Raw genomic sequence first — 25,370 nt, forward strand, 5'->3', positions numbered from 1 at the left:
TAGCTAGAGAGGCAGCTCTGACCAGAAGAGTAAGAGATGGACAGCCGTAGCCCATGGAAAACAAGAATCAGATGAAAAGTTGATTCTTGTGGGAAGGGCTCATCCCCCACAGTGCCACCAGCAGCACCAATGGGCCATGCCCCCAAGGGTTTAGGTATTGTATCAGTTCTGGAGCAGTGGAAACTCCTGGCTGCTGTTGACTGGCCTTTTCACTGAGCTTGGGTAGACCTGTGGAACCTGTTGTGCAATTCCCTGATGGAGATTCACAAGCAAGCATGGATCTCAAACGATCATCTAGTTTTCCTTTACACCGACACTTTCTGAATTAAGGCTAAGTAAACCAAGATGAAGGTGCTCACCAAGTGCTTACAACCTTGAGGGACCAAGCAAGGACCAGACTCAAAACAGCAACGAGAGCTCTGCCTTGTGATCAGTCACGTGGCACACTGGTCGTAACTGAGAAAGGGCCTCCTTCCCACCTTCTGGGCCGTCTTTGCCCTAGACAGATGCGTGACTTCTGTCGGCATTGGTGACATGCTAGCCCTGAAGAGAGTACCCACACTGTCGCAGCTATGCCTCATTGTTATTCTGACAGTGTTACCGTGCTTCCTTCCACACAGGAGGAAAAGTCAGACAAGGAGCGCTGGCAGCACCTGGCTGACCTGGCAGACTTTGCACTAGCCATGAAGGACACGCTTACAAACATCAACAACCAGTCATTCAACAACTTCATGCTGCGCATAGGTAACGGCATTGCCATCGCTGGGGTGCTCGGCAGAACAGAGGCTTAAAAGGCAGATGGTAGGGGAGCCAGATGACCTTTAGTTCTGCTCCCTTTGAGGTGACCCCATGTAGAAATCTACAGTGATGAAAGAGTATAAAGACAGACCCATCCCTACTGTTCCCAATGGCAGTTCAGACTCCCTTCTGCATCTGATTCTCCCAAGGTTTATGCCAGCTACACGATGAGGAGTGGCCTCACCACTTCTGGGCAAATTTACAGGAGTTTGAAGTATCAGGAAGGTTACATTGAAGCTGGCCACTACAGTCCTGAGAAACAGCTGTGCAGGAATGTTTAACAAGGAACACAGCCTTGTGGTGGGGGTCAGATGATTGTCTGTGAAAGAGAAATTGGTAGCTTCTGCAAGCTAATGCAAGCTTGGCTTGTGGCTGTGCTCCACACTCTCTACACTAGGCATGAACAAAGGAGGAGTTCTGGCTGGAGTCATTGGAGCCCGGAAGCCACACTATGACATCTGGGGGAACACGGTCAATGTGGCCAGCAGGATGGAATCCACAGGGGTCATGGGCAATATCCAGGTATGTGCAGCACCAGAACTGAGCATGTGTTTGAATGCAGGGAGTGCAACAGAAGCAGAAGCCTGGGTGCTTTGCCATATATTACAGCCCCTGTGGCCCATATATATATGGGCCTCAGGTCAGTGTTGGCAGTAGGTAACATATATTGAGGCCTTGAGAGCTTTAACTGGAGGGAGAAAAGGCTTTGGTCCATTCGAAACCTTGGTAGTCTGTTGCTTGAGTGGCCGTCTGTGGTTCTCACCCATGCGGGGCTGGGAGGAAGTACTACACACTCTATCTATGTATACTACTATTGAAGCAGCAGCAGCAACACCTGGAGCCATCAGCCCTAACTGACAAAAAACCCTTCTTTCCTACCATCCTGGCTTTCTCTAACTTTGTCTCTGTTCTCCATGTGCAGGTGGTAGAAGAGACACAGGTCATCCTTCGAGAGTATGGCTTCCGCTTTGTGAGGCGAGGACCCATCTTTGTGAAGGGCAAAGGGGAGCTTCTGACCTTTTTCTTAAAGGGGCGGGACAGGCCAGCTGCCTTCCCCAATGGCTCCTCTGTTACACTGCCCCACCAAGTGGTGGACAACCCCTGAACAGCCCTGGCTCCACAGCGGTCCACACTGGAAGGGAGACATTTTGGAAGCAGAGAAAAGCTTTGGGAAAGGGCAAACGACCGAGTCCCGGGGTTCCCAACTGTTGAAGTGCACATTCCCATAGACTTTAGGTTTCAGATTTCCTCCAGCCTCCCTGTGTGGCTGTGAGCTCTGAGCGTGGCTATTCCTACTCCTCAGTGTGCCTGTAGCTTCCCCAAAGCAGGGGTCTAGGCATAGTACTGGAGCAGCCTTTCCAGAGCCTTTGTTCCAGCTCAGCCCTTCACCCCTAGAGAGGCCACAGCCACTGTGAGCAGGATGCCAGCAGATGTGGGATGAAGCTGCCTGTGCTGCAGGGTGGGGGCACAGGCTGGGCTCAGGGCCGAGAAGGCTCGGCGCCTGGCTGCGCCCTCCTGTCTAGTTAAGTCAATGGCCCTTACCCCGATGTTCCTGATAATCTTGAAAGGTTCTTCTGGAACCCCCGTGTCACCTTAGTCACGAGAGCAGAAAGTGCAATATTTCCTTTCACCTGGTTGGGAAGGGGGGTTATTTCTGAAAGAAAAAAATATATAAACAGATCTTCTACATTTATATTTTTAACCTGTTCAAAAAACAACTTTCCAATATTGCCTTGTCTTCTGAGCTCTTGCTACAGTCGCCTTTGCTACTGCTTTAACAGAGAATCTGCAGGTGTTGATAAAGAACAGGACTGTTTTATTAAAAGCTTTACTCAACTTGATGGGACTGTTGTGGCAATTCTGTTACTGTGACACAGACTTCCCACCCCAAACCTCTGTCAGGGGGACCCATGCTGGCTTACCATCCATGCATTCTTCAGGGAGTTTGCCGGAGCTCCCTCACATGGAGATTTCTAGGGAGCAGCTAATTTAGAGTGAAGCCCAAAAGCTGGGCCTGTGGAATAGCGATCCTATTTGGGACTAGCAGAGGAAGGGAAGGAATTGTAACGGCAGAACGTGACTAGCAGACAGGCCTAACGATGTCAAGAAGCCCTAAGCTGAGGAACAGTACATGTTGCACACCACAGCCCCATGGTTGAAGAGAAAAGGCGTATTAAAGTGTCTAGGAAGTGGGAAGATCACAGCCATGCCTGGAGCATGCAGGAGGGAGACATGACGGGGAGGCTCCCCTCATCGATGTGCATATTTCCAACAGTGCGTCCTGAAAGTGACTTCATGCATTCCGTTCTCTGCCCAATTGTTATAGGAAATAATACTAAGTATACAGAAACCCCAAGTATAAAAATACTGCCTCTCACCAAAGAGTGGCCTAGAACATGCTGCTCCAAACCCTAGACTAAAAAGTTCTTCCCCTTCTTAACTATAAGCCCTACCAGAGATTGATGGCTCCCACCAAAGCTAGAGATGCTTATGAAATGTCTTCAGTTACCCCCATTTTAGCTGATTTTCAGCAAGAATATATATACATACGGTCAAATCAACACTGGTACTTATAGGAGGAAGAGACAACTCTGGAGCACTGTACCGAGTGAACAGGCAATCATGGAGGACTGTCTGAATCACCCAGTGCCTACAGACATGGACTTGTCTATGTCTACACACAGGCTCCTGGTGATTCCCAGGACGTGGGTATCTGTTCTTACAGTGGTACCCACGCAAGCTCTCCCAACAGCTTTTGCTGACAGGTCCTGATTGCAGGCAGCACAAGTGTGCTCACTTTAGATGGTCCCAAACAGAGAAAGCTTTTCAGGAGACCAGGTTCAAATGCAGCATTTCTGTCTCTTTGGAAAATGAAGCAAACGCCTGGTGCAGGGTCTTGGTACGGAAGAGCATTTCATGGGATGCTCTGTGCTCTTCCCAATGAGGGGACGATGCTTCCACACCTAAAGGAAGAGAGTCTGTCAAGCCTGTTAATGCAACCAGAGGAGGGAGTCAGAACTCAGACCGCCACTCTTCTGGACCCACCTGACTTTTTATTTTTTGTCTTTAGCTCTAGAGAGGATGCCTCACCAGGGTTATTCAGAGAACAGGAACTTAGAAAAATATAGACAGAGATGGACAGTTTAAAACCTGTGGGTGTGCAACTTGTGGCATCGTCAGAATACTGCCCTCCACCCCCACTACTGCCCATGTCAGATTATTATGGTACCTCTAGGCAAGAGGACACCAAAGTGTCCTGGCAGCCCTGACCACCTGCCACCTAGAGAATATACCCTAGAGTACTCAGTGTATGCTAACCCCATCCCAGAGAATCCCAGCACTCTGCCTCAGTGTTCTGTCTTGGGGTGGGGAGCACATGCCTGTGAAATTTAATTGTAATTAATGAGAGCATTCTGGCCGATCTGGGAAAGGAAAGGGATAGGGAAAACTAAGATTATGATACTTAACATCTACAAAGAGAAAAACCTGTAGAAACTGTAGAAATTGGTAAATTTCTAGTATGTGAACAGAGGGCTCCCAGTGGTCTACTTGATCTTATCCCACATACTCCACTCCAATTGCTTGAACTAGACAGAACATGTAAACTTTTCAGTGAGGCTTCGTTCCTCATACCTGCTGGCCTTGTCACAGTGACTCCTGTGGGAAGAGCTGCTGTGAGGTCCTCATACAGCAACCTGGCACTAAAGGAGAAGGCCTGGGTCCCGTGTTCCACTTTATAGGTGAATGACAGCAAGTTGCACAGGGCGCTTCTCTGCAAAGGTCCCGTGAGGAAAGCGCAGAAGTCACTCTACCGGGGGAAGGGTGGAGAGGGTGATTACTGTTCCAGAGGCACCCTGAGGTATGGGGCGAACCCTCTAGCCTGACCCCACACAACACTTTGTCTCCTGAAACAAAAGGGCCATCAAGAGTCTGGCAGGAAGCACTTCCAGGGGATGGTCAAGGAACAGGTGCAGGAGATAGCATTTCTGCCAAGTTTCACTGAAATTATCGTGTGGAAAGACACTCTGTTTAGCTGATGCCTGGATAGAGGTAGAGCTGCTCAGCTACAGAGTCGTTTATTTTCTTTGTATTTACTTCTAGGGTTTCCACCCTAAGAAGGCAGCCAGAGTTCAGGAGTCCTACCAGTCCTCTGTGGAACTGGACACCTATGTTCAGCACAGCACTGCACACAGAGCATCAGAGTTCAGAATCCATGCTGCATTAACAGCATGGAAACTGTCCGTGCTGTGACGAAAGTGTGAGGATCCCCATTAGGACGGTGACCCTAGAACAGGACCTGCTCTTCAGCATCACTGAGAGCTGCGGAAGGGTGGGAAAGGAAGAGAGGGAAATCTCTTCTAGGTAAGAAACAAGTACCAGGAAGTGAGTGGACAGGCCGGGTATGGTGACACAGGCCCATAACCACCCATGATGCCACAGCAGGAGACTGCTCTGGAGTCTGAGAGTGGCTGCGACATCACAGTAAGTTCCAGGCCAGCATGGGCTACAGAGTGAACACCTATTTCAAACCAGTCAGTCAGTCAGCCAGCCAGCCAACCAACCAGAGTAAAGAAGGGTAATGGACAGACTCTGCCTCAGCATTAGGAAACGTCAGGGTTGGGGCCATAGCTCAGTGGCAGAGTGCTTTCCCAGCATGCACAGGGCCTTCAGTCTCCAACCTTGCCAAAAATAAATATATTAAAAATAAAACCAGCCATGTTGGCAAACACTTGTAATCCCAGCATCTGGGAGGTAGAGACAGGTATATTGGCCCAAGTTCAAGACCACACTGGGCCACATTCTAGCTGTATAGCTAGAATTAAAGAACTCTGTCTCAAAAATAAATGTGCTTTCTTCTTTAAGAAAGCATGCTCCTTTGTCTTCCTTTGAAGTCTGTCATGGGCAATAACATATAATAATAAATAATAAATAATAAAATTAGACACAAAAATCCCTACACAAATACCTCAAGTTGGTCTGCCTGATACTTCCTTCCCACGTAGGCATTTAGGTACTCCGAGAGACTAAACAGGAGGCGCTGAACGTCAGTCTGTAGGTATGCTGTGGCTATCTTTTCCAGAGGGATGAAGGCTGGGATGGAATGGTGATGAATCCGGAGTGGTTTCTCTATGGCGAGGTCCACAAAGTAGGAATCTAGTAGGTTCCCCTCAAAGGCGGTGCTGATGTACACACAGACTCTACGGTTGGTCAACTTCCCGCTGAGCCCTAGGCAAACAGTAAGCAACACCTCTCAGATGTCAGACAGAGGTCCTGGGCTGCCGTCTGGGCATTCCGGTAACCTTGTACAAGGCTTAGTATACAGACACTATGCACAAATACTGCTCGAGTGGGCGACACCATACGTTCCTCCTGACTGGTTCACAGGAGCCTAAACTGTTAAAATTACAGATGGATGGGGGAAGTAAGAAGATACCCCAGATATCAAATTAAGAAAAAATTAAAAATTTTTACTCTATGGATTCTTTATTCCCTGAGTTACAGTTTTTGTGAGTCCCCAGTTTTCCCCACAGTTCTCTGTGGCACAGTGAAGAACAAATTACTACTTATGATGAAACAGAGATCTGAAGTTCAAACTCTAACCACGACTATAACTCAGGCAAGCAGTAAAGTTCTAGCAGAGGGTCTAGCAAATGATTGTGAGGAGAAATGGTTCTAGCAAGCCGCCAACCACCCATCCTTTACTGTCTAAAGGGGCAGAGCTTACAGGCAGACAGGCCTACAAACCAGCACGGCAGTTTGTGTAAGTAAGTTCTGAGGAACTTCGTCCAGCACTGGTAACAGAGCTAGCTGACCAACTCATGACCAATCAGATGAGAACAATGTCCTACCTGTAAATCGATATGCCTGCAGAATGGCTTTCAGGTTTCTCCACTGCTTTTCCAGAACTTCCTGTTCACTAAGCGTGGTTTTGCTTGAGTCTTCTTTGGCAGAAGATTCTTTAACCTACAAGATACATAGCAAATATGTGGTTACAACAGGGGTACCACAGTCTTTGCCACCATCTGATTGAGTAGCAGTAAAGGCAGTTTATTCTGTAAGGCATCAGAAATTGGTGTTTCCGTGACTGAAACCTCACAGGGTGCTGACATGTACAGCAGAGAGAGGATGTGGGCCATGCTGTGAGGAATCGCGAGCAGAACTGCTAGCTAATAAACCAGGATTCGATGGCCCTGGAGAAGACCGAAGAGGAACAAGAAAAGGTGAGAACGAAGTCTAGGAGGAGCACAGGGTGGACCAGACAGACGGCTGTGGTAAATCCAGAAAGGCTGTTCTCAGCCAGACTGTAGGGTTTTGTGAGCCAGGACCCCCCAAGACTTGAACTTGTTACAGCCCAACAGACACTACCAGGCTACCTTTTCTTCAGAGAATAAGTCTGAGCTGAATGGACTACCCAAATGAAATAAGCAAACAGAAAACCACCTGAAGGTATTTTTAAAATCCAAACAGAACTGAGAAGAAAAAGAAAGAAAAGCTTTTGAAGAAGTTTGTTTTCCTGAAGTTCTCCCCTCCCTCAGAGCACTTGCTGATCTGCACTCCAAGGCCTACTTTCAAGGGAACCACTGCTACCACAGTGGCCAAGATCCCACAAGAAAGGAAGCCCACATCTGCATACAGTCTGGCACATGCCAAGTCCAGAACTGCACGTGTGTGGCTGGGGTTAAGAAATGACATAAAAAGAAACTGCTCATGGTTACAGACCTGTCCCCAACACTTCCAAACTTGTGACTGGAGAAGGGCTGCACCCTAGACCACCCAAGCAGCCATGTGCTATCTGCCTGCTGGGGTGGGGGTGGGGAACAAAACTGAAGTCTCTGGAGGAAGACAGCACAGCTCAGAACCCTGCTAACCGTTTTCTCAAGCTCATCACTGACTAAGAAAAACATTACCAAGCATACGATCCAATTAACTTTTTTTTTGTCAATTGGACAAAAGCTAGAGCAGAGGATTATCAACTTGTGGGCTGAGAACACTTTGAAGCTGAACAACCCTTAGGGGTTGCCTAAGACCATCAGAAGCACAGATATTTATATTATGATTCATAACAGTAGCAAGATTACAGCTATGCAGCAGCAACAAAAATAATATTACAGTTGGGAGTCAGCACAGCATGAGGACCTGTATTAAAGGGTGGCAGCAGTAGGAAGGGTGAGAACCATTGTTCTAGAGGCATCTGAAAGGGGAGCCTCAGTTGAGAAAATGTCCCCATCAGATTGACTGGAGGCAAGTCTGTGGGGAAACTTCTTGATTAACGACTGATTTGAGAGGGCCTAGCCATTGTGGGTGGTACCTAGCCCACAACTTTGGAGAGCAAGTGGTCCTGGGTTGTGTAACAAAGCAGACTAAGTATAGAGAGCAAGCCAGTAATCAGCTCCTCCATCTGCTTCAGTGCCTGCCCAGATTTCCCTCATTATAGATGGAAAGCTGTAAGAAAGAAACCCTTCCCCTCCAAGTCCTTTCTGGTCATGATGGCTCACAATAGAAACTAACACACATACCAAAAGGAGAGATAAGCCATCCATGGTGGCACACACCTTTAATCCCAGCACTCAGGAGGCAGAGGCAGGCAGATCTCTGTGAGTTTGAGGCCAGCCCGGTCTACATAGTGTGTGTTCCAGGACAGCCAGGGCTATATCACAAGACCCTGTCTCAGAAAAGATATCCTATCATGGAAGGAAGAGGGCTCACAGATTCCCCCCTACGGGCTGTTAACAATGAGAGAACACTTCCTCCTCGGACATAGCCACTGGCAAGGTGCTGATATTCCTGTCCTGTAAGCAAACCCTAATAAGCAACCCAATGAAAACCACTGGGTCACTACCTTATAAAACAAAACAAAAAACTGTGAAAGGAAAAGGGGGACAAGCTGGGACAAGGGATGGAGCAGGGAAGGTAATAGGAGTAACATTACATATGTGTATGAAGATGTAATGAGATCCTTTATTATAATAATTGGAAACTTAAAAAAAGAAACAATTATTAAGAAAAGGCGATTAGCCAGGTGGGTGGTGGTGGAACTTGCCTTTAGTCCTGGCATTCGAGGCAGATCTCTGAGTTTGAGACCAGAGAAGAGTTCCAGGACAGCCAGGGCTACCCAGAGAAACCCTATCTTTGAAACAAACAAACAAAAGAAAAAAGAAAAGGTGAGGTAGACATCTAGGCTCGGGTGTAGGCCACGCCTGTCATAACAGGTAAGAGGTCCACCTTAGAACCCTTCCACATCCTCCATTCAGATTCCAAAGACCCCAAACCAACCCTTCCCGCCTTCCCACTACCAAGTCCCCATTCCTCTATGGGCAGATAACTGCCGCTCAGGTGAGCCCTGTCAGTGGAGAGGTGCAGGATATGCCGTCAGAACAGAGAAGCTCTGCTGGACCAAAGACCACGTTAACTGCCAGGAAGTCCCGCTTCCAACTCTGATGTTCTACCAGAGGTTATGTCAGTCACTCTACAAGTTGGAAAAAAAGAAATGAACAATTTTCTTGATAGATACCACTTACCAAAGTTAAATCAAGATCACTAAACAATATAAACAGACCTATAACCCTATCATTAAAAGTCTCCCAACCAAGAAAACCAAACCAAACCAAAAACAAAAACAAAAAAACAAAACAAAACAAAACAAAAAAATCCCCAAGGTTAGATGGTTTTAGGACAGAATTCTACCAGACTTTCAAAGAAGAACTAGTACCAATACTTCTCAAATTATTCCACAAAATAGAAACAGAAGGAATATTGCCAAATTCATTTTATGAGGCCAGTTATTCTGAAACTCAAACCACACAAAGACTCTAAGAAAATTACAGACCAATTTCCCTCATGAACATTGATGCAAAAATATTCAATAAAATACTTGCAAGCCAAATCCAACAACACATCAAAGAGATCATTCACTATGATCAAGCAGGCTTCATCCCAAAGATGCAGGCATGGTTCGATATGTCAATGTAAACAACCTGAAATCATCTCATAGATGCTGAAAAAGCTTCTGACATCCACACCCCTTCGTGACAGCAGTCTTGGCGAGACTAGGGATACTAGAGACAAACGTAAGCACGATAAAGGCAGCATACAGCAAGCCCATAGCCAACATTAGAGTAAATGGAGGGCAGCTCAAAGCAGTTCCACTAAAATCAGGACCAAGACAGGGTTGTTCACTCTCCATCATCTATTCAATACAGTGCTTGAAATCTAGCTAGAGCAGTAAGACAACTAAAGGAGATCAAGGGGATACAAATTGGGACGGAAGAGGTCAAAATATTGTTATTTGCAGATGATATGGTAGTATACACAAGTGATACTCCCAAATCCTACCAGTTAGCAACACCTTCAGTGAAGTGGCTGGATACAAGATTAGCTCAAAAAGCAAAAAAAATTTCAGTAGCCCTCCTACAAACAACAAATGGGCTGAGAAAGAAATCAGGGAAACAATACCCTTCACAATAGCCACAAATAACATAAAATATATTGGGAGGATGAAGGGAGAGAGTACTGGGAGAGACAACTGGAACTGGGGGGCATTTTGGGTTCAAGGTAGAAACTTACTGCAATGGAAATTTCCATTGATCTCTGAAGGTGACCCTAGTGAAGAATCCTAGCAACAGGAGATACAGAACCGGAATCAGACATGTCCTGTAACCAGGCCCTGTCCACTGGGACACCAACCCAGTCTTAAAACCTTCTACCTACAATTTATCCTGCTTGCAAGATGTGCTGGGGTAAAGGTGGCACAGAAATTGTGCGAGCAGCCAACCATTGACTGGCCCAGCTTGAGGCCCATGCTGTAAAAGGGAGCCCACACTTGACACTATCTAGAGGTCCAGGAACCAGAGTCTGGATGCCCAGAGACCTAGGATAGAACCAACCAACCAAACCTCAATGAAATGACCCCTAATGATACTCTGCTGTACTCGAAGATCAGAAGCTAGCATAATCCTCGTCAGAGAGGCTTCATCCAGCAACAGACAGGAGGAGATGCAGAGACCCACAGCCAAACATGCTCTGGAAGGGGAGGAAGTACTCTGGGAGGTAGAAGGGCCAAGGACACAAGAACATTGCCCACAGAGTCAACTAAGTGGGACCCACAGAGACTGAAGCAGATACCATGGAGCCTGTGTGGGTTTGACCTAGGCCTTGTGCATACTTGTTACAGTTCTGTAGCTTCATGCTCTTGTGGGACTCCTAACAGTGGGAGTGGGAGCCGTCTCTGACTCCATTGTCCGCTCTTGGAACCCTTTTCCTCCTACTGAGCTGTCTCCAGCTTTAATATGAGTGTTTGTGCCTAGTCTTACTGCAAGCTTATATTCTGTGTTTGCTTGATATCCCTGGGAGGTCTGCCCTTTTCTGAAGGGAAATGGAGGAGTGGATCTAGGGAAGAGGGGAGGTGTGGAGAGGGGAAGTGGGAGGAGAGGACAGAGGGGAAAGTGCAGTGGGGTATAATATGAAAGAAGAATAAGTTTTAAAAAAAGAAATGAAACGGTAGTTAAATGAAACAGGCATGTTTTTATATTCATTAAAACAAGCATCAATGCAAAACTTAAGATTGGAAAATCAGTATAGATATGTTACAGGAAGACAAGAACAAACTAACTAAAAAACCCAGTATTCATGGGAATCCCAGAAATATAATAAAGAATGCCACTGATACATTACTTGAAATGATAATGGTCACATTTTTAATAAAAGAAAACCTTCAAGTACTAAAATAAAGAACACCGCACCTGACCACATTATGGCATAAATCTGTCACATACCAAAGACAGAGAACATTAAACTGTGGAAAAGCAAGCAAGCAAATTCAAACAAGAATATCACTTAATAAGACTAATGCCTAATCATGAAAATATGGGCCTAGAGATAACAGATAACATCCTTAAAGTATGAATGAAAATGACATTCAAACTGATCTCTAGACTCCAAATATAAAATGGAAAGAATCTTTTTTTTTCTTTCTTTCTTTCTTTCCTTCCTTCCTTTTCTTTTTGAGACAGGGTCTATTATGTAGCCCTGGCTGTCCCGGAACTCACTATGTACATCAGGCTGGCCTCAAACTCAGAGATCCACTTTCCTCTGCCTCAAGAGTGCTGGGATTAAAGATGTGCACCATATCCAGCCTTCAAATGTAGATCTGTACAACAAAACACTCAACTAGGAAAAACATCTAAAAGACAGAATAAAACACTTGAGGGGTAACCTATTGTTTGTATTGTTATAGCCCAGGCTGAACCTGAACTCTGGATCGTTCCTCCTTAACCTTCCCCAAGCGTTGGCATTCTAAGGCCTGTGCCGCCACGGTAGACAGGATCTTTTCTTTTGTTAAGTGAGGTTTAAAGCTCGCACCATGCCCATCTTTCACATCGCCATGCACATCACAGACTAAATACCTGGCCCTCAAAAAATAAGGTCACTGTTTAACAGACCAATGGAACCAAACAATCTAGAAACAACCAACTACCATTCGATGAGACAACACACACACAGAAATCTATTCTAGAAAGACTATCTCTGAAAGACTACGAGGTGTTAAATTGTACAGAATACCACCATCGTGGTGTTAGATGAGGATTTATGAAACAAAAACACAGAGCTAAGTTTCAAAATGATCTCCATGTACAGAAATGGAAGGCAAGCCACAGTCTAAAGGGAAGAACTCAAACCCGAAATATGTAAAGAAAAAACTCTTAACTGATGACATCTGTCTGTCTGTCTGTCTGTCTGTCTGTCTCAAAGGCCTTGAACAAATACTTGAAATTCTCAAGATTCTAACACATAGCCCTGAAGGGAGATTGATTTTAGGATCCACTCTGGGTACCCAAATCTACTGATGCTCAAGTCCCTTGCCAAAACGGCCAGAGACTTGCATATAACCTCCATTTCTTGTATACTTCAAATTCTCTCTGGATTACCAGTAACACTTAATAAAATTATGTAAATACCATGCAACAATTACAAAAAACAGCAGACACTTCACTGTTTACGAGGATGACAAGAGGAAAGTCAAACGCAAATGAAGCCCACAGTAAGAACTATTTCAGTCCTACCATAATGAGAAACTTAAAACTGACGACGCCAAGCACTGGTGAAGTTGCAGAACAATGGGAGCCGCTCACTAGCTACTGCTGGGGACATAAAACGGGCACATGCACTTTACTCATGTCCATGTCCTAGAAGAATGTCACAGCAGCAATCCTCATAATGAATCCAAAGTGAAATAACCCAAACCACCCACATGGCTGTCACAGAACAGGTCAATTGTAAAGGTCATGAAACAGAACTGTGGAGCAGCAATAGTGACGTGAATGTGTCTGCACAGACTGTACCTCTCAGCACAATAAGCCAGACACAAGGGTTCACACTATACAGCGGTATGGAGTTCAGGGTATGGTGACACTCTTGAGGCTGAGACAGCAGGAAGACCAGCTGTTTGGTCTATGCCAGCTTGGGTTAGAGTGAGTTTGGGCCTGGCTAAGTAGCAAGATTTAAAACAATGCTCAGAAACAGATAAAGACCATTCTTGGTGACAGAAGCTGGATCCGTGGCTACACTGAAGGACATGCTTACCAGGAGGCAAAAGGACAACCCTGGTAATAGCCTGCCTTTTTCATTTGCTTGTATTCCCTTAAGACATTCATTAGCTTCTTCACATTACATATTTTACTTCACTAAAAAGCAAATTAAAGAAAAGAGGAAGAGTGGGAAGGAAGGGAAGGAGAAGGCAGGAAGGCTAGCCCTATGGGTGATGATGGCATCATGGGAGTGGTTACTGACTGCCTTTGGGCAGGGAGAAGATGTAACATTTTGTAACATGTTCTTGGCCCTAAAGAATTTAGTGAAAAAAATGGAAATATTAAGAGATCCCAAACTCCCAAACAACTGTCATTCTCCTCAGATCCAAGCCATCTGGTAAGTACTTACCACTTGTGTTGATAATGTTTAATGCATAGCAGAAGAGACTCTAGGTACAAAGACAACCGAAAGGAACATTTGACAGATCTGCTGACTGGACCTCAGCTTCATTTGGGAAACCAGAACGAAGGACTGGCCAATGTGCGCTATGAAATTTTGAGATTGGGTAACGGAACATTGGCACCAATGGTAAAATTATAAACGGCTCAGATCTGCTGAGGTTGAGGAACCAGACTCAGGTGTCTATGAGAGAAGGCCAAGGGGACTTGTTACAAAGAACACCAAGAACTCACCCGCCTCCTCATCCACCTGACAATTAGTAGTTGGTTGTTTCTCTGTATAAGCCCTGGCTCTCCTCAACTTGCTCTATAGACCAGGCTGGCCTCGAACTCACAGAGATCTGTCTGCCTCTGCCTCTCGAGTGCTGGGATCAAAGGTGTGCACAACCACTGTGTGGCTAGTACTTGATACTCTTAGCAACATCTTTACAGGTCTGATTATTTGATGAGTCAAAGACTTGAAATCAATTTGGTCTGATCTCAAGGCAAGCACATGATCCAGGTTTACTGACCCTAAGATTCCCAGATTGTGGCTGATCTTCCGGACCCGGTAGAGCCAACCTGGCCTTTCTACTCACTCTGGCTCGCCACTGCTTCACTTCCACCCTCAGCCTATCTCGCTGTTGCTGCAGTTCTCGAATCTTGGTTCTAAGAGAACTTTCCTTTTCACGAACTGTTGGTTCTTCAGACTTTCTATTCGATCTGTTCATTTGAGCCTCTAGTCTTTCCAGGTGAGCTAAAACACCTAAAGAAAGAGAAAACAAACAAACAAACAGACAAATAAACACCCTTCATAATCAGACAAAGGTTTAACTTTGGCAAAAAGCGTGCTCCAAAAAGGAGCAGTTTGCTGTGCTAAACGCTGACCAAAAGCAGCAAGTCAGGGAGGAGAAGCCCTATTTCACCTTGCAGGTTACAGTCTGCCGTGAAGAGGAGTCGGGGCACAGGCGTAAAGCAGGAGCTAAAGCAGATGGCTGAGGAACACTGCTTGCTGCTGGCTTGCTCAGTTTGTATTTTATCCACCCCAGGGCCACCTGCCTGGGATGGTTCCACCCACAATGGGTTAGGCGCTCCTCCATTAATTAGCAGTCAAGAAAATGCCCTAAAGGAACTGCCCATCAACCAATCTATGAGTGAATTCCTCAACAGCTGAGGGTCCTTCTTCATTGACCCATCAAACTGACAACCAGAAACAGTCATCACCACAGACAGCACATACAAATAGGCCAAATTAACAATTAATTAATGCATTTATTTATTTATTTACTAAGATGGTCTTTCCTACATGTCTGGCCCAGAACTCACTGCATAGGTCAGGTTGTCCTTGAACTCACAGAGATCCATCTGCTTCTGCCCAGAATGCTGGGATCAAAGGCATGCACTGACACAACTAGTTCTGCCATAAATTTATGAAACCATAGGCCTGAACAACCAAACCAGAGCTGATCAACCTCCCTGCTGAACGCTGGTGTGGAAACACGCCCTGATTAGTGCACTCACTTGAGGAGAACAAGACTCCTGATCTGCCCATTGCTTGCTTTGTAGGCAGCTGCATCTCATCTAAGCCTGCTTATCACAGAAGCACAAGTCTAGAGTGGAAAAGCACGATTCTCCATGCTCTCCCACAACCCAGATGGACTCTCCCTGGAGAAGAACGATGCTTCACCTCGTGTAATCAGGTTCCTTAAGCAGATTGAGTATTTACTTTGCAGGGTTCACAAGAATAGACATACACAGAAATCTGTTCTTTATTTGTCTTGGGACAGACCTGGCTCATTCACCACCCAGCCAAGGCTAGACATCAAATTATTAGTATATATCTCCTTTAAAAAACAAAACAAGGGGCTGGGGATTTAGCTCAGTGGTAGAGCGCTTACCTAGGAAGCGCAAGGCCCTGGGTTTGGACCCCAGCTCCGAAGCTCAGCGGTAGAGCGCTTGCCTAGCAAGCGCAAGGCCCTGGGTTCGGTCCCCAGCTCCGAAAAAAAGAAAAAAAAAAACAACAAAAACAAAACAAAACAAAAACAAAAAGCTTGGGGCTGGAGAGACGGGCTCAGTGGTTAAGAGCACTGACTGCTCTTCCAGAGGTCGTGAGTTCAATTCCCAGCAACCGCCTGGTGGCTCACGACCATCTGTAATGGGACCTGATGCCCTCTTCTGGTGTGTCTGAAGACAGCTACAGTGTACTCATACATAAATCAATAAAAAATGTCTAAAAACACAAACTTCCGTAAGGTCAAGAGATTCCCACAGTAGGCATCACCACGGTATTTCACTTGGGTCTCTCACGGTTTCCGACTCCTGACCTATTTCCTTAAGAGCTTTAGACAGCAGTTATCACATCTCTCTGCTGTTTCCAGTTCCTCTCCACATTCACACAATAAATGGCGGTAATTAACAAGCAGAAAGAGAAGACCCACATGATCATAACTAAATGTTTCAATCTTTTGGATTGAAGAGATGACAAGGGAACTGAAGAATAATTGACCTGTGGAGGTCTGATGATTATTCAAAACCTTTCACTCATCACTTAGCTTACCCTGGTGTGATGACACACAGAAGAGAGAGGCAGAGGAGCACGGTGAGTTCCAGGCAAACTGGGGATTACATAGTAATTTAGTTCTAGAGTTGTGGGTTACACCTGATTGCAGCATTTTTTTTTTAACAAGTCATCAATCTTTTAGTTTTTTTTTTTTAATTTATTTATTATATATACTATAGCTGTCTTCAGATACACCAGAAGAGGGCATCAGATCTCCTTACAGATGGTTGTGAGCCACCATGTGGTTGCTGGGAATTGAACTCATGACCTCTGGAAGAGCAGTCGGGTGCTCTTAACCGCTGAGCCATCTCTCCAGCCCCAATCTTTTAGTTTTTTAGTAACAATTTCAACCCACATGTTGTTTATTACCTCACTTTTTTTTTTAAAGGAGAAAGTGAGGCAGAATTGTAATGTGTCTAAAACAGAATATTTATAAAGGTAGAGCCCTGAATAAAATCCATATTTTATCACCAAAGTTACAGCCCTACAGTGGCCCTTCCTTCGTAATAGTCTGGAAAGAGAGATCTTACTGTGGTAAGGGAAAGGCCAACCCTTTAATACCTCCTTTACACTCTGTGCCTGGACACAAAGAATTTGCAGATTCCATCTTCTCTTAGGGTTCTCAAGTGCTTTTTCTCAAGTGGACGGACAGGGCAGGTTTAACATGGACCCGAACGATCTTAACTGTAAACAGGAAAAGAAACGCGAATCATCAATCTATTGCCACTATTGCCTGACAGTTCCCAGACAAGCAAAGTGTCCCCGCTGTTCTCCTTTGCCTGGTACTGGTCAGCCTTGTCCACGCCTACTTCACCGCCGTGGCCACTACGGTCCAGCCGGGCTTCCTCAAATACCCAAAGAAGCTGTACATTAATGCTAATCGGTCTACCACTGGGTCTTGATTTCTCATCAACGCTTCCCCGCTCAAGATCCAAGATCCAGTTCTAAGAATTCCCGCCGAGCGCAACTTCAAAAACGCAACTTGCTGATCCCAGCGTGCTTTGCGCTTCCGCCGTACAAAAACATGGTGGCGCCCACGGCTCCACACTAATCCCAGCATGCAACGCAAAATGCGTCCGGCCATTCTGATGATCAGGAAGATGGCAGGCTCTGGGGTGGAGCCACAGATCCTTGTACAGTACTTAGTATTACGAAAGGATCTATCTCAGGCTCCTTTTTCCTGGCCCACGGGCGCATTGGTAGCGCAGGCTTGTCACGCCGCCACAGCAGCCTTGCACCTTCATCGAGACCATCCGCACACAGCAGCTTATCTCCGGGAGCTGGGGCGCATGCGCAAGGTGGTTCTCGAGGTGAGGCGTAGTGGAGTATCCGGAGGGACGCTAAGGGGATGGGGTGCCGAAGCCGGAAGTAGATCTGCTCTTGGGCATAATCCTTAACTTCCGGGAGCACATGTGGCGTGATTGTAGGAGGGACCTTTTAAGAGTTTGGGGAATGGTCTGCGGCTTGAGCTGCTCTGTAGCGAACCTTCCCTGGGCAGAGCATGACTGTGAAGAGTAGACGTAGACCCCGCTGTCACAGGGTTCACCAGAAACTGGTTGTTCCAGCGTCCCTTAGATCCCTGGGAGGGCGAAGCTGGGGGAAGCGTGGCCCTTTATGCCTGTGCACCAATCTGCCTTTTAAAGCCGAGCCTAAAATTACTACTGCCTTAATAAGTATGGTTAGTAAGAAATAGAGGCCGTTTATTTAAAAGGAGAAACACTCAGGAAAGCGGGAAAAGGGATACATTTTTCAGAAGCTCTGGAGTCTCATAACTGTCATCCACATAGTACCAGTTTCTCTAGAGAGAGATTGTTATGTAGAAAAACACTGTCAAGGGAGTGAGAATGGAAGAACAATGGCCAAAGGGACTGTCGTGACAACCTACATGTTTACATCTGAGGGGTGCTTTCTCGTCTAGATGATACACATACCCATTGGATTAACTTTTTTTTTTTTTTAAAGATTACTTAAATTATGTGTGGGCATGTGTGTCTGTGGGGTATATGAGCATGAATGCAGGTGTCTTTGGAAGACAGAAGAGGATGTAGGATCTGCAGCTGTAGTTATGGGCAGTGTGAACAACTCAGTGTGGGTACTGGAAACCAAACTGGTCTTCTGAAAGAGCAGTATCCCCCAGACACTAAGCCATCCCTTTGGCTCCTGGACTAACTCTTAAGGGTTAGGACCATAGGACATTCTTTACCAGAAAGCCTTCTGGATCTCCTAGAATTTCAAAAAGTTGTGATTTTATCCAGGTCAAGATCCTCTTGGCCTTAGATCCTATTCTGCTAACCAAAAACCATATAATAGGGTAGATTAAAAAGGGTTGGTGAGGTGGCTCATTGGATAAAGGCATATGCCACCAAGCCGGACAACCTGAGTTCTATCCCTGGACTCACTTGAAGGGAAAAAAAAACAAAAAACAAAAAACAAATCTTACAAGCTATCCTCAGGGTGAATGCATAATACAACGTTCTAGTTTGCTTTTTGTTGCTGAGATAAATACCGTGGCCAAAAAATCAACTTGAGAAGGAAAGGTTTATTACACCTTACAGGTTACATCCATTATCTAGACAAGCTAAAGCAGGAAATCAAGGCAGGATCTTGAAGCAGAAACCACAGAGGGACACTGTTTACTGGCTCCCCTGACTCTCTCAGCTACCTTTCTTATACTGTTAAGATCCACTTGTGTTGTGGTTTTCCCTGGAGTTATCTGTATTTTGATGCTAATTCCACTGCCCCAAGGACAGCTGCCTAATCTTGTACTCAGGAATCATGTGACTTCACCAGAAACTTCTCCCCTTTGAATTTGTAAAATATAGGTAAGGGGCAGGTACAGCATAGAAGGAGGCCTGTCATTGGAGGAGAAGGAAGGATGGGCGGGAGAGAAGTTTGAAGGAAGAGGAGGAGACTGGAATGGAAAGGAGGAGAGGAGAGGAGAGGGAGAAGCTGAGACAGGACAATATGGTGGGTGACATTAAGATTCTATGCTGTACCTTTACAGGTTGTTACAAATTTTTTTGTTGTTGTTAAAAATGTTTTTAAGGGATGGATGGTACTGAGCTTTGTATGTTTAGGTGGGCAATTATATCTTACCAATTGGGTCAAAGATTATTGTGTTGTGTGTTCTTTTATGTGACGATTTGAGTATAGCAAAGTGTGTGGCGGCAGGAGACACTGGGCCACCGAGGAGTTGTTTCCGCCAAGATGTCTAGCAGATATCTTGGGGCACCATGGTGCCGAACCCAGCGAGGTAAAAAGACAGTGATACCTTTTTTATTTTTTATATTTTTACAACAACACACTTGCCTAGGGATGGTACCACCCACAGTGGACTGAGCCCTCTTGCATCAAGTAGTTGAGAGATGTGTCCTGCATCAACTTAGGCTTGGGCCTGAGCTGATGAGAGAGGGAGAAGGAAGGTATGTGTAACTTTAGAAATCATTCCAGTGGTCAGCTGGGTCACGGATGGCTGAAGGATGAGGGTGAGCTGCAGAAGGCACACAGCCGTAAGGAAACTAGATACCATACACCAGAATTCAATACGAAAAAGAAAATTGCATTTGATTAACGGGCTATCAAGCCTCCTTCTCGGTCCCTTCCTAGCCACTTCGGTAAGATCCCAAAGAAAGGAAGTAGCAAACCAGTGGACACAGCTGCTGCCCTACACTCTTTGGTGGAGCCACAGCTCCAGTTTCAGAGCCCTCCCACCCTCTTGTGATCCTCTGACACTTCCTAAATGGGTTGTTCAGTCTGTGTTGTGTGTTCTGCAACTCGTAGGCTGCCGATGAGACCACCTTGAAGGAGCTGGCTGAGACCCTGCAGCAGAAGAACGTTGATCACACACTGTGGCTGGAGCAGCCAGAGAATATTGCCACTTGCATTGCCCTGAGGCCATACCCCAAGGAAGAAGTCAGCCAGTATTTGAAGAAGTTCCGATTGTTCAAGTGACTGATGTTCTGGTAGAAGAGAATGTCAGCTGGGTTTGGGGAGCCAAATGGCCTACATCCTGATGCATTATGGATTCCTTTCAATGTTCATGTACTCTTCCCTTCTAATTAGGGTGGTTTCTTGAGAACCAGCACAAATTGAAATTAAAGCCCTTATTAGTAAGCACCTGCTACTATCATCATTATCATCATCGCCACCAAGTTCAAGTGAGGAGAGTTGATAAGCACCAGTAGTATCTGTGGGTCATTGCTGAAGCACAATATATATATATATATATATATATATATATATATATATATATATATATATATATATATATATATATTGGTTAGGAATAATGGACTTCACTCAGGTTTAAAATGTTGCCTTTGGGTTCCTTACCTCCCCTGCCCCTTCCCTGCTCCCTATTTCCCTCTCCTTTCCTTGCTGCCCTGTCACCAGCCTCTCATCTCTCGCTCAATAGTAGAATGCTTCTAGTCTTCCCCTTTCTCCTGAACTTAACTTCATTTAACTTATCACCTTCACAAAGTCTTACCAGCCAAGAATTATTCCCTTCTCTAAACATCTGTACATGCCAGACAGGACCCTTTCAAAAATATTTCTGTAAACATTTGCATGTGACAACAGAAATGGATTGAACATTTATGAAGCAAAGTTTATTGTAAACAGAGCTTTTCTGTGCCTCCCTTGTTCTTTAATGATGACACAGAGACCTGGCATTTTTATTAAGAAGCTTCTTGCACTATGGCTGGGCAGGGGGTCACATCTATTCTAACCCAACTATGCTGGTCTGACCTACCACCCCACCACCTTAGTCTCACCCTGGCTGCTCCATCTGACCTCCCATGGTGACCCTCTCTGGTGGAGTCTCTGGTGAATCCACCTCTCTCTGGTCCCCATCAGAGACCCTGTCACTGGGATCAGAAGCCCCCCTCCTGCTCTCCTGCCCTGCTATTGGCTGATTGGCTTCTTATTAACCAATCAGAGATGATGGAAAATAATTTTTACGCACCATCGAAGACAGGAGATGCTTGACAATGCCGATGTTGGGACTGCAACCTGATCCTCTGGCACAGAAATCAGCATGTGATTACACAGTGCACAAAACCATCCCATAACCATTTATATGGAGTAATTTTTTTCTGTAGAAAGAATTATATGAAACATGAAAGCTAGGAGTTGTGGCTTATGGACTTGAGAAATGGCCCTGCACCTGGGAAGCTGAGGCAGGGGGAATGTCTTGAGTTCAAAGCTGGTCTTGTTGTTGAGCAAGATCCTGTCTCAAAAATAAATAAATAAATAAGTAAATAAATAAGTAAATAAATAAATAGGAATAGGCTAAAAATATTAAGATGAGTATATTGATCAACTCCTTATTCCTATAATGAAACACATGTGATAATTAACTTACAAAGAGAACATATGTGGCGAAGCCTGCCTCTTGCCTCATAGCCCGGAAACAGAAAGAGAACACGGAAGAGAGTGGTGCCCCAGAATTCTTTCAAGGGCATGTTCTCGGCTACCCAATGACTTCCCTCTAGGTCCTGTCTCCTAAAGGCTGCTTTGTCTTCTATTAGGGTCACTGTAGGAGCAAACACTTAACATTTGGGCCTCTGAGGCACATTTACCTGAGTGGGTAAAGAGCTCTGGAAGAATCTGTGTAGTGCTGAGGGCAGCGCCAGGTCAGGGAGCCAAAGGAAGCTCGGGGTAAGAGAGCAACAAGAACAGCACAGGATTTCAGCAAATAACTGAAAAGGCTTTAGCAGTTGGGAGTGCACTGCAGACTCAGTGAAAGCAGTTTAAAGAGCCTAAGGGTGAAAATCAGATTCTAGTTTGAGACAAGAATGGGAGGGGAGTGCTGGAGATCACTTCGGGAAATTCAGAGGGAAGAAGGGAAGGTAATAGTTGAAGGGGAAGCTGGAAAGTTAAATTCTAGGTTATGTTAATGGCTTTTAAATAAGTGTGTGTTATAGTTTTCCTCTCCCAAATAATTGAGGCTGGACTATTATATTTATTTAACCAGCTTTAAGGGCACAACAACTGAGCAGTATTACTCCATTTTAATCCTCTAAAATAATATGGCTATCTCCCAGCCAAAATCCCTGAGATACTTTATTTTATTGCTTTCTCTGCTTCAGCTGTTTTTCCCATGTCTCCTGGACTCTCCCCATGGCTAATCCCCACTTCCCCTGTCTATCTTGCCCCCTCCCCTGACTCGGAGGGAAATCCTGCCTTATTCTCTCCCCTGCTCAGTCATTGGCTGATTGGCTTTTATTGACAAATAAGAAAATAAATGGGTAGCAATACTTACAGGACATTGAGTCAGGAGATACATAGATAAGGATTGCAACTAGATAGGCGGGCACAGAAATCAGCATCTGAATTACACAGTGCACAAGAACATTGTGCCTACAAGGACCCACCTGGAAAACTGTTTTAAAAGTTTGAGCAAGATAATGGGTAAGGGAACACAACCAGCTCCAGAGACTATAGCACCACCTTCTGGCCTCCATGGGCACAGCAAACACACGGTGCACAGACATATATGCCGGCAAATACTTACATATATATTAATATATATTATATATATGATGAATTAAAACACTTTTTAATTATTTATTTTGTATGTATGGGTATTTTCTGCATGCATGTCTGTGCACTAAGTGTGTGCATTGTGCCCACAGAGGCCAGAAGGGAGCTTTTGATCCCCTGGGATTACAGGCAGATGTGAGCTACCTATCATGTGGATACTGGGAATCAAACTCAGGTTCGCTGGAGGAGAGCAGCCAGTGCTTTGGACCACTGAGCCATCTCTCCAACCCCCTTCTTCTTTTTCTTATCTCATTGCATTGGCTAGGACCTCTTGTCCTACAGCAGTGGTGCTAACAGGAGTCCATTGGTTGCTATCGGTTTAACAGTAATGTTTTTAGATTTTTTTTTAACTGAATCAAATTATAGGGGTTTTTTTGGACTCCTTTTCTAAAATTAAATTAACATAAAAAGATTAAAAAAATATCTTTTTATACCTATGGAGGCAACTATATGACCTTTCTCTACTGTCGCTGTGGTGAGTTACACTGCTAGACTCCAAATATCAACTAGTCTTTATTCTTGGAGTAAACTCCCTGGAAGGGGATGGCATAGTTGCAAAACCTGGCTTGGGGTCATTTTACAGTCTCCTTAAAGACTGTTGCCGATGACTTCCTGCCTGTATCTTCAACCCCAGTTTCTCTCCAAAGTTTCACGCTGTTGATCTGAGTTCACTTGGATGCCTGATAGGAATCTTAAACATATGACAGGAAGCAAGTAAATATGTGTTTCTTCCCCGCCTCTGTGAGGGCCATTCCATCCTTCCAGTTGCCCAGGCCCAACACCCGGGAATCACTTTTGTTCTCCCCCTTCCCGCCTCTCCCCCTTACCCTGCATCTGAGATGCCAGCAGATTGCTGCCTGTGGCTGAGGACCACTTCCAGGACCTCATCAGGGCCCGTTCAGTTTATCACCTCTTGATGCTGCAGCACCTCCCCAGCAGGTCTCCTTGCTTCTGCATTTGCTTTCTTTGCAACTGTTTTCAACACAAAAGTTCCTTAGTACTGACTCTGTTCGGGTTTCTATAGCAACTTTGGGATTAAAGGCGTTATTTCAGTTTAAAGTTCCACATCATAGTCAGTTATGGAAGGAAGTCAGGGCAGGACCCTGGAGGCAGGAGCTGATGCAGAGGTCACAGAGAGGTGCTGCTTACTGACTTACCCCTATAGCTGGCTCAGCCTGCCTTCTTGTGTCACCGGGTTCCACCTGCCCAGTCACCAAGCAAAGCAATGCCCCACAGGCTTGCCTACAGGCTAATCAGAGGGGTGTTTTCTCAATGAAAAGTCCTTCTTCCTCGATACGTCTAGGTTTCTGTCAAGCTGATTAAAAACCAACCAGCACAATACCCAGGCTGAGAACTTATTGTTCCCTGTTAAAAGTTCCAAGGCTGCAGAACCTCTTTGACCCATTACCTCCTGTTCTCTTGCTCCTCTATCGCCCCAGAACTCTGCACCTCCGGCTCCTCTCCATAAGGCCTTCCCTGCTGTCTCATCTCTAGCTTGTCACTCAAACATCACCTCTCCCGAAGGCCTGTTCTGTTTTCCTTGAACCCAGGGCCTTGTGCTTGCTAGGCAAGCGCTCTACCACTGAGCTAAATCCCCAACTCCCTGTTTTCCCATTTTAAATGGTGGTTCCTCCTCCCTTTCAGAGTTCCTGCCTCTCCCTCCTTACTTAAATTTTCCCTTCAGCACTTGCTCCCTGCCACGGTCACAGTCATCGATTGTGCATAGGTGCATAGTACATGTATGGTGTGTATGCCACCTGCACAGTACAGGACGGCTTTGTGGGTTCAGTTTTCTCTATCTACTCTTGCAGGCATAACAGTTCTGGGAGCTGTGTCAAGGTATCCTTGTGTTATTCAAATGCTTGTTTCTTGGGGCTCACATATCTTCTTTCAATCAGGATGTGGCGTTGTAATGCTTATGTTAGGAATCTCCTGGAGACAGAGAGAGAGAGAGAGAGAGAGAGAGAGAGAGAGAGAGAGAGAGAGAGAGAGAGAGAGAGGGCTCAGTGGTTAAGAGCACTGACTGCACGTCCTGAGTTCAATTCCCAGCAACCACATGGTGGCTCACAACCATCGGAAATGAGATCTGATGCCCTCTTCTGAGGTGTCTGAAGACAGCTACAGTGTGCTCGTATAAATAAAATAAATCTAAAAAAAAAAAAAAAGAATCTCGTTTCAAGTTTGCGCAAATAATTCTTACCATTTATTCTCTGCCTTGTCAATAAATGCTGACCATCCAGTGGCTGGGCAGAAGAGAGAATAAGGGCGGAAGTCTTGACAGCCAAGGGAGGGGGAGAGGAAGTGAGTTGCAGATCTGCCCCGAGGAAAGAGAAAAGAGTTCTCGATGAGTTCAGCAAAAAATGGAAGGCCTCAGTGCAAGTATTATTGGTATGTTGGCTGGGAGGTAGCCAGATTAGCTTAGGGGGGTTAAGACAGATCATTTGACTGCCCAGATATTGAGGTGAAACTTGGAAACAAATCTTGGTCTCTCTGTGTCATTATTGGGA

At 45.4% G+C, this 25,370-nt stretch overlaps 3 protein-coding genes across 16 annotated transcripts in view; 2 read left to right on the top strand and 1 right to left on the bottom strand.

Moving 5' to 3' along the window:
• The window catches only part of Adcy3 (adenylate cyclase 3), a 103,573-nt gene extending 100,934 nt beyond the window's left edge, over positions 1–2,639 (top strand). For 6 of the 7 annotated variants that reach the window (XM_039112876.2, XM_006239847.5, XM_063262445.1 and 3 more), the window contains exons 20-22: positions 621–744; positions 1,196–1,320; positions 1,721–2,639. In XM_039112876.2, coding sequence (XP_038968804.1) covers positions 621–744; positions 1,196–1,320; positions 1,721–1,903 — 432 coding nt within the window. In that variant the 3' untranslated portion in view covers positions 1,904–2,639. The remainder of the gene's footprint in view (positions 1–620; positions 745–1,195; positions 1,321–1,720) is intronic. The other variant, NM_130779.2, reaches the window with a different exon arrangement.
• Positions 2,592–17,344, bottom strand: Cenpo (centromere protein O). 8 transcript variants are annotated; one of them, XM_063262475.1, is made up of 7 exons: positions 17,210–17,344; positions 16,882–17,004; positions 14,360–14,526; positions 6,648–6,762; positions 5,765–6,024; positions 4,432–4,606; positions 2,592–3,761 (listed from the first exon to the last, which is right to left on the bottom strand). In XM_063262475.1, exons 2-7 carry the CDS (start codon positions 16,925–16,927, stop codon positions 3,625–3,627), a joined length of 900 nt encoding a protein of 299 aa, XP_063118545.1. In that variant the 5' UTR covers positions 16,928–17,004; positions 17,210–17,344; the 3' UTR covers positions 2,592–3,624. The 8 variants fall into 8 exon arrangements, with proteins under 8 accessions (XP_063118545.1, XP_063118544.1, XP_008762768.1 ...); XM_063262474.1 differs by having other exon boundaries at positions 2,592–3,785; positions 17,100–17,344; XM_008764546.4 differs by having other exon boundaries at positions 14,294–14,526; positions 17,100–17,344.
• Positions 17,345–17,368: 24 nt separating this feature from the next.
• Positions 17,369–20,752, top strand: Ptrhd1 (peptidyl-tRNA hydrolase domain containing 1). Its single transcript, NM_001134524.1, is given in 2 exon segments — positions 17,369–17,630; positions 20,101–20,752. Coding segments are annotated over 2 exon segments (423 nt in total). The 5' UTR covers positions 17,369–17,378; the 3' UTR covers positions 20,272–20,752.
• Positions 20,753–25,370: the final 4,618 nt, after the last annotated feature.

Source organism: Rattus norvegicus, chromosome 6 (genome assembly GCF_036323735.1).
Source record: "Rattus norvegicus strain BN/NHsdMcwi chromosome 6, GRCr8, whole genome shotgun sequence".
Taxonomy (NCBI): Eukaryota; Metazoa; Chordata; class Mammalia; order Rodentia; family Muridae; genus Rattus; species Rattus norvegicus.